General features: G+C 49.0%; 1 protein-coding gene across 1 annotated transcript in view; it reads right to left on the bottom strand.

Annotated features, from left to right (window-relative positions):
• Nucleotides 1-421, bottom strand: part of LOC104992981 (olfactory receptor 226-like) — a 928-nt gene extending 507 nt beyond the window's left edge. Inside the window, exon 1 of the mRNA XM_010846036.1 lies at nucleotides 1-421. Within this exon, the coding sequence (XP_010844338.1) occupies nucleotides 1-417 (417 nt within the window). The 5' untranslated portion in view covers nucleotides 418-421.
• Between the last annotated feature and the right edge of the window lie 9,025 nt (nucleotides 422-9,446).

Raw genomic sequence — 9,446 nt, 5'->3', positions numbered from 1 at the left:
CCTCGAGTCCATGATGGCTGGGTAGTGCAGGGGGTGACAGATGGCCACGTAGCGGTCATAGGCCATGGTGGCCAGGAGGAAGCACTCGGAGGAGCCAAGGGAGAGGAAGAGGAAGAGTTGGGTGAGGCAGCCTGAGAAGGAGATCGTCCTTGCTGAGGCCGAGAGGCCAGCCAGCAGCTTGGGGATGGTGACTGAGGTGTAGAGGGTCTCCGGCACTGACAGATTGGCCAGGAAGAAGTACATGGGTGTGTGCAGTCGACGGCTGGCTCTGATGGTCACCATAACAACCAGGTTCTCCAGGATGGTCACCATGTAGATGGTGAGGAGTGACCCGAACAGCAGCCCCCGCACGTGGCACAGCTCTGGGAAGCCCAGCAGGATGAACTCTGTCACTGACGTCTCCGTGGAATTGCTCATAGCCTTCTTGGCAGGGAGGTCCTTCTGAGCGCCTTGGAACAGTGGAGAGAGGCAGGTGTGATGTGTGCTGGGCAGGGGACTGGGTCCTGAGAGCTGGGTGGGGGCACCATAACCCCTTCTCAAAGTTGCTGCAGCACTGACCACCCCCCATCCTTAACCCAACACACACTTCACCCTGAGCAAACCCCTGGCAGGGGGGCCCCACCTGCACACAAGTGAGCACAAGCATACCTCTCACGTCCACTCTCACGTGGAAGCTCTCAGGTGTGCACTGCTGCCTGTCCCAGCACTGTGCACACAGCCACATGTGGGAGTGTGCATGCCCACGCGCACACACACACACCTAAGTGCATGCCGGTGCACACACACCCAGGCACAACGCACACACCCCCAGGCGCATGCACACGCACACATTCAGGTTCACACACACACCCATGTACACGCACACACACAGGCCCGCGTGTGCACACTGCAGGGGAGGAGGCCCGCTCTGTGTGCTTGGAGTGCTGTCCTAGCTGTGTGTCCCCACGCTCCCTGGCCTTCTCCATGTGGGCCCCAGAGCACCGCTTCTCCTCACTGTTCTCTGGCCAGGGCTGCTCATCCTCAGGAAGGACACCACTTCCATCAGAAGGCCAGTGGGATCTCCAGGTCTGAGCAAAATCTGGGCCTAGATTTGTGGGCCTGGGGCTGGGGGTGGGGGGAGGGTTCATCCCCACATTTGGTTTCCCCACGTGGACCTGTCTTGAGCTGGCCTGAGGTCTGTATCCTGTGTTTTCTGAGCTTGAAAGTGGCCTTTGGGAGACGGTGGAAGCGGTCCACTCAGAGCCTTTCAGGGGCCGGGTGGTTTGGGACTTTTAGGCCAGGACACCCAGGAGCTGGGTGTCTGAAGGATGGGTAGGCAGCAGGGAGGCGGCAGGCTGGGGCAGAGCTGGTTCCTGGCCAGCAGGCCCGGCCTCCGGGGCTCCCACGCCTCCTCAGCCCCTCCCCTCACCGGCAGGACCAGGGAGCCCCGTGGGAGGTGGAGGGGATTCCCGGGGCAGGTGGAATTCTTGGGCGACGCTCAGCCTCTTCCTCCTATGTTTACCTGTCCTGCACAGAGGCTGAACCGTGGTGCTCCTGTCTCACCTCGAAGGGGCTCGGGGACCCCCACTGACAGCAGTGGTGCTCAGCCCTGTGGGGAGGGGCTGTAGGAAGGCCCTGGGGGTGCAGGGGGGGGAGCAGAGAGAATGGAGGGTGCCCCAGTCTCTGGGGATATGAGACCATCAGCGACGTGGCAGAAGAGGCTGAGCCTGCAAAGGGTCTGCAGAACCTGGGTTGGTGCCAGTCTGGACCCAGGGCATCAGAGCTGGGGCTCCAGGAGGCCTCCTCTCTGGGCCGAGCGGTTTGGTGGTGTGTGTCAGGGGAACTCGGAAAGCCTGCCCCTCTAGCACCCCCAAGCCCTTTGCTTTGAGACCAGCCTCCCTTCCCCTCTCCTCGCTGAAGGTGCACCTCCACGTCTCTGCAGGTCTCCAGCCAGGGCCTGGAGAAGCATGCCGTCTCCCCCGCTTGCCTTGTGGCCAGGTGGCTTTTATGGTGCTCATTAGTGGCCTTGCCACCCCCCTGGCTTCCTGGAGGACTTTAATTGAGATTTCTCACCCCTGTGGGACTCTCAGAGCAATCTGCAGGGTCCCCAGGGGGAATGTAAGAAGGGAATATGAAGTAAAGGGTGGGGGCTTCCCGCCTTCCCCTTGGGACAAACAGTCTGGCCTGCTCCCTGCCTTCCAGGTGCCCTGGCCCTGGTGAGGCCCATCCTGAGACTCTCAGCCTCAAGGCCCTTTCCTGAGGTTCAAAGGGGAGTGGATGCTACCCAGTAGCATTCATTTTATTTCCTTCCCACACTTGGCATTTATCTATTCATTTAGTTGTAAAATAATGGAACTCTTGTAAACCTATTCTCAACTCGAGACCTAGGAAGTGGCTACTAAGTGGCCCCAGCTTCCCCCCACTCTCCAGGGACCACTCGTGGGGTTCCCCTGCTGCCTGAAGCATTTTAATTATAGATATCGCTTAGTTTTGCTTGTGTGCAAACGCTATGACAAAGGGTCTCATGCTGCCTGCTGTCTTCTGGGTCTTGCTTTTTTGTACGAAGAGCCTTTCTCTTCTTGGTAGCTGTTCTGCATTCGTTCTGACACCTGAGCAGTAACGTTCTGCCACGTCCGCCTGCATCACAGTTGGTGACCTCGACCTTTGGGCACAGCCCCTGAGCGCCACGCACCAGGATTTCTCTTGGAGCTACACGGACGAGCGGGAGCGCTGGGGGTGAACTTCACATGCAAGGTGACGAGAAAATGCCAAGTTCTCTCCTCAGAGTGGCTGTGTGACTTACACTCCTACAATTGAACCACATCCTTTCCAACAGATGGTGTGGTGGATCTCCTAATCTCTGCCAATGTAGAGGGTGAAAATAGTGCTGCGCTATGAATTGCCTCTCTCTGCTGCGCTTGGCATGGTTAGTGTCAGTGAGGGTTTCTGCTTCTGTGAGATGCCTGTGAGTGTGTGTCTTTTGCCCATTTCTCTCCACATTTTACTTATTGATTTGCAGGAGTTCTTTATACACTCTTTTCTAAATTTCTTTATTGAGGTTTAATTTACACAGTGAAGTGCACAGATCTTAGATGCTAAGTTTGGTGAATTTTGATGAATGCACAGATGTGTGAACCTGCACCTCATCAAGATACAAACTTCCTTCAGCTTAGAAGCACCCTGCACACTCCTTCCCAGTCAACCCTTCACCCCCCACTTCGAGGCAACGCTGCTCTGAGTCTTTTCTTCGTGGATTACTTATTTTCTAGACTGTGACAGAACGGAACCATCCAGTACCCCCTCTCTGTCTGGCTTCTGTCAGCATGTTTTGAGGATGTGTGTTCCAGTATACGGGTAGAACATGGTTATCTGGAAGAGTGTTTTAATATTTTCAAATGTTTGGAGATTTTCTGGACGTATTTTTGTTATTGATTTACTTTAACGAGAGCACACTTGGCATGAATCTGAACCCTGTGAGTGTGAGATTCCTGTTACACTCGAGAACATGGGCCCGTGTTGGTGAGGGACCTGGGTTCACGGGTCTGTTTCTGGGTTCTGCTCCGCTCCGTTTGTCTCTGGGTTTGTCGTCTCTCTGATTCTGCACTGCCTCAATTGCGACAGCTTTGTAGGTTTGAAACCAGCTGGTGTGGATGCTCGGACTACTCTTGCTTTTCAAAATAATTTTTCCTCTTTCAGTTCCTTAGCCTTTCCGTAAATTTTAGATTCAGCTGGTTGATTTTATGCAGTGTTCTGTTGTGATTTTTATTGGAGTTGACCATAATCTAGATCAGTTTGGGGAGAATTAACATCTTTACAATATCGAGTCTTCCAATCCACGAATGTGGTCTATCTCTTCATTTCTTGGTTCATCTTTGATTCCTTTCATCAGTATGTTATCATTTGTATGATGTTTTGCAAACATATTTTTCCCAGTTTATGTCTTTTCTCGTTTCTTTAAGATGACTTTTGATGAACAGAAGTCCTTGGTTTTTCAAAATTATTTTAGAACAGTTTAGATTTATAGAAAAGTTGCAAAGATAGTAAGACAGTTCCCATACATCCCACGCAGAGCTTCTCCTGACGCTGAGGTCTTACATTAGTGTGGGGGTGCGTTTGTTACAATTTACGAACCGATGTGACACATTATTGTCACCTACAGTGCGCACCTTACTCGGCTCTCCTGAGTTTGCGCCCATGTCTTTCTTTCCGTGCGCGGCTCCCGTCCAGGATCGCATCGCATTCAGTTGTCATGTTCCCTTAGTTCCGCTTGGCTGTGGGCTTCGCATACTTTTTTTTTTGACAATTTTGAGGAGTTTGGTAATCTATTTGATAGGATGTCCGCAAACTGGGGCTTGTCTCATGTTGTTCTCATGATTAAACCGAGGTTATGGGTCTTTGGGAGGAAGACTGTGGAGATAAAGTGCCCTTCTCATCATGTTGTGTCTAGACCCACAGCATCAGCAGGGCCGTCACTGCTGTTGACCCTGAGCACGGGGCTCAGGCCGCGAGTCCTTTCCTGCCACAGCGCCCTCCTGCATGCACAGTGTCCTCTCTGGAAGGAGGCCGTCACATCAGCCCACATTTAAGGGTCATACTCTCCCTCCTTGAGACAGATACAGAGGTAAATGACTTGCAGTTCTTCTGCATGGAAAATTTGTCTTTTCTACCCTTTTCTTTCTTTATCCAATCATTCGTTTATATCAGTATAGACTCACGGGCATTTGTTTCATATTTTGGTTTATACTCTGATACTATTCTGATTATCTGTTGCTTGAAATATGATAGGTAGCGTTTTGAGTCTGGCTTCTTTCGTCTAGCCTGATGTTCTCAGGGTCATCCACACTGTGGCCCGAATCAGTGCTTCACTCCTTTTTGTGGCTGAATAAAATGCTGTTGTAAGTGTGTGCCGCCTTCTCTTTCTCGGTACACCTCTTAGGGTTATTTGTACCTTCCGGCTGTTGTAAACAGTGCTGCTGTGGACGCTTGTGGACAAACACTTGCTTGAGTACCAGTCTTCAGTTCTCTTGGACATATATCTACGAGTGGGATGGCTGGGTCACGTGAGAATTTTATGTTTAACTTTTTGAGAAACGCCGAATTATTGTCCATAGAGGCTGCGCCATTTTATGTTCTTATCAGAAAGGTACAAGCATTCCAATTTCTCTACATTCTCACCAACACTTGATATTTTCTGTTTTTAAAAAATATATAGCTACCCTAGTGGGTGTGAAGTGGTATCTCATTGTGGTTTTTATTTGCATTTCCTTGATGACTGATGACACGAAACATCTTTCCACATTGGCCCTCTGTACATCTTCTTTGGAGAAATGTCTATTCAAGTCCTGGCTCATTTTGGATTGGATTGTTTGTCTTTTAGTTTTTGAGTTGTAAGAGTTTTTTATGTAGTTTACATACAAGGCCCCTATTAGATATATGATTTGCAATGTTTATCCCATTTTGTATGTTTTGCTTTCTTGATAGTGTTCTTTGGTGCACAAAGCTCTTGATCTTTATGAATTCCAGTTCATCTGTCTTTTCTTTTGTTGTTCTTGCTTTTCGTGTTTTATCTAAGAATCCTTTGCCAAATCCAAGGTCCTAAAGATTTACTTGTATGTTTTCTTTTGAGGGTTTTATAGTTTTAACTCTCCTATTTTCATTCTTGATCCATTTTGAGTTCATTTTTGTATCTTGTGAGAGGTGGGAGTTGGACTGCATTCTCCTGCAGATGGAGATTTGTTGAGAGGCTACTCTTTCCTCATTGAGTGGTCTTGGTACCCTTGTCAAAAATCAATTGACCATAGATGTATGGGTTTACTTCTCAACTATCAAGCCTATTCTATTGGTCTATAGTCTGTCTTATGTGAATCCCAGAGTTTTGGGTAATAGCTTTGTAAGTTTTGAAATCAGAAAGTGAGTCATATAATTTTGTTCTTTTTCAAGGTTGTCTTGGCTTTTGGGGCCTCTTGCTATTCCATATTAATTTAGAATCAGTTTTTCCAATTTTGAAAGAAAGGCCGTTAAGATTTTGATAGGTGTTTCACTGAGTCTATAGCTCACCTGATGCAGTGTTGCTATGTTAACAATATTAAGTCACTTAACCCGTGAACATAGGCTATTTTTCCATTTATTCAGGTTTCCGTTAGTTTTCCCACAGTGTTTTGCAGTCTTCAGTGAGCCTTTCCCTCCCTGGTTAAATTTATTTCTAGATATTTTATTCTTTTGGGTGCTGTTACAAATGGAATTGTTTTCCTAATTTCCACTTTGAATTGGTCATTGCTGTTTCAGGAACACAGCCGATTCTGCATGTTGATTTTTCACTCTGAAACTTTGCTGAATTTCTTTATTAATCGTGGTAAGTGTTGGGGTATAGACTCTGGGATTTTCTAATAACGAGTCTGGCTGTCTGGAGACAAGGGTGCTGTCAGCTCCTCCTTCCGGGTCGGGCGCCTCTCTCTGTCTACTTGCCCCGTTGCTCTGGGGGGAGCGCTGCTGTCTCAGCCCCTTGGCCCTCGCAGCGCCTCCTGGCAGTGCTGACGTCAGCCGTGGGTGTAAGTGTCCTTTATCATGTTGATGAAGGTCTTTCCTATCACTGGTTTTCTGAGTATTTTTATCATGAAAAGATGTTGAATCTTGTCAAATATTTTCCTGCATTGAGTTGATTATGTGTCCTTACCCCTTCATTCTATTAATGTGGTATAAATATTGATTTTTATATTGAATCATCCTTGCATTCCTGGGATGCAAGGTCAAATCCCGCTGGTCACAGTGGTAACCTTTTAATATGCCATTGGATTTGGTTTTCTTGTATTGAGTTGAGGATTTTGCATCTGTATTTGTAGGTATTGGTGTGGAGTTTTCCTGTGGTGTTTTTGTCTGACCGTCTTATCATGGTCATGCTGGCCTCCCAGAACACATTAGGAAGTGTCTCCCCTTTCTGCTTTTTGGAGAATTTTGAGAAGGGCTGGTGTTGATTCTTCGGTAGCCGTCTGGTAGACTTGGTGAAGCCATCTACCTAGTCCCGGGCTTTCCTCTGTTAGGAGGAGGAGTTACCGATTCAATTTCTGTGCCTAGTGTAGGTCTGTTCAACTTTTGTATTTCTTTTTGAGTCGGGGTTGGCATCTGTGTGTCCAGGAACCTGCCCCTGTCTTCTAGGTCCTCTGCCCCCTGGCACAGCACTGCTCAGTGCCCCCTGCTTCCTGTTTGCTCTGTGGAGTCAGCAGTGATGTCGCCACACCCATTTCTTATTGAGTTTAAACCTTAGGGAAAGGTTTAAAGGTTTGTTGACTTTGCTGATTTTGAGAACTGACTTCTGGTTTTATCGATTCTCTCTGTTGTTCTCTGCTCTCTGTTTCACTTACCACCTTGAGGTTCATTATTTTCTCCTTTCCACTGACTTTGAGTTAGGTTTGCTCTTCTTTTTCTGGTTCCTTAGTGTTTTAATTTTATTGGTTTGAGATTTTTCTTCTGTTAAAAATGTAGGTGTTCACTCCTGTGTACTTCCCTTTAGGCACACTGCTTCTGTACGTCCCATAAACTGGCATGCTGTGTTTTCATTTTCAAAGATTTCCATCTTTCACAAAATTTTGTATCTGGACTTTATCGTTGGGCATGGTTGGAGGTAGGCACTCATCCCACATCAGTTTTCTAGTATTTGAAGAGTGCTTTCTGTTCTCTGTTATCTGCGCAGCTGCCTCTGTTCTACGTAACATTCTCTGAATGCCTGACTGTGTTTCTCAGGTTCTGTGTTTGAATCATACTTGTGAATGAGTAGTTAAGGCACGGACACCCTCCATGCCCAGGTAGCTGAGGCGCGGACGCCCTCCATGCCCAGGTAGCTGAGGCACGGACGCCCTCCATGCCCAGGTAGCTGAGGCGCGGACGCCCTCCATGCCCAGGTAGCTGAGGTGTGACGCCCTCCATGCCCAGGTAGTTAAGGCATGGACACCCTCTATGCCCAGGCACATCTTTTGTGCTGAGTCTAGTCAGTTTCTGTTTCGAGTCTTTCACTTCTTTGTAAAACTTGCAGTTTCCAGGCCCCATCTTCTCCACAGCTGGAGCCTGCCTGACCCCAGATTTTGTCTTTAATACACTGCTGTCCATAAAGGCAATGGACCTCCCTCCTGTCCTTCTCCCTCTGTCCCTTCCTCCCCATCCCTACCTGGAAGTCCCAGGGGAGAGGCTGGGCTCAGGGAGGGGAGGCCCAGGACCACCCAGTCTGGAAGAAACCCAGCCTCCTCACCCCTGGCCATTGCTTGCTAAGCCACACAGCATCTTGAGGGAGACGTCTGGCTTTAGGCAGCTGGAGGTCACAGAATGAGGTTCATATTTTTTGAGGTTTTCAGGCAGAAGATCAGCAGAGTAAGATGGGGCTGGACCAGAGTTTGGTTCTGTCAGAACCAGGCTCAGAAACTGAGGAGGAATCTGGGTGTGGGACAACCATATGTGGGTTCCCAGGTGTGAGCCAACCCACAGGAGCCCAGGTGTACCCTGAGGCGAGATGGAAGCCTGGTTGTCCTGGGCCCTGAGGGGGCCGTGGGGCCTCGAAGGTGGCTGGGAGGTGCTTGGTCAGCGCTGGTTAGCAGAGTGGCCAGCACCACGGACAGCGTCACTCTGCCTGCTGAGAGGGTTTTCCTGGCGGGGCCCTGAGTGGCCAGGGAGAGGGCAGATCCCGACGACTGATGCTGTGAGATGTGCACATGCACTGCCACACACAGACACTCACACCTGTGACTCAAGCGCCGTGTGGGGGCAGTCACGACACACGCACACCGTCTGCAGTCGGGGTGGGCTGGACCAGACATGGTTACAGATGGACCGTCTCACACACGTGCAGGTCTGCCCCAATGCACCATAAATTACTTCACTTAAAATGAATTTCCCCCAAACTAAACTAAAGCTGAAGCACATACATAAACATACTCACGTGGATGATATCTGCCCACACTAGATTCATACCAGTTACTCTAGTGATCAATATTCCCAATGATTAATAACCTAAAAGACACAGTTAAAAGCAATATTATCACAAGTTACATATGGTTTCAGCACCTTTGAGTTTAAAACTTCTATTGTGTGTTTTCACATTTTGCCTCTTCAGGGCACATTCAGGGACTTTCCATTTCCATGGAGGAAGTTCTATCTAAAGTTCATGTGTCTGGTGAGTGACATTATTTCTGGCATCTTTTTAACAGCCACTTTCCAGTTTTATCTACTTTCCAGCACCTCCAGGGGTGGGCACACCTGTCACAGGCGACCGCCACCTCCCCCGCCCCGTTGCCCCTCCCGCTGAGTCGCGCTTTGCTCTCACACTGCGCACTCAGCAGTGACTCCTCTTAGAGAAGGAGAATGAGTCTGACAGAACAGGGGCTTGACTGAAATGTGGTTTATCCATCAACTTTACCAGGATGTCAGCATTGGAAAGAAATGCTGTGCTGCAGAATCTTTAAAAGGGCAGGTGGTGGCATCAT

Source organism: Bison bison, unplaced genomic scaffold, assembly GCF_000754665.1.
Source record: "Bison bison bison isolate TAMUID 2011002044 unplaced genomic scaffold, Bison_UMD1.0 scf7180017848827, whole genome shotgun sequence".
NCBI classification, from domain to species: Eukaryota; Metazoa; Chordata; class Mammalia; order Artiodactyla; family Bovidae; genus Bison; species Bison bison.
Note: the sequence above shows the minus strand (reverse complement) of the source record. Positions and strands in the feature narration are given on the sequence as shown.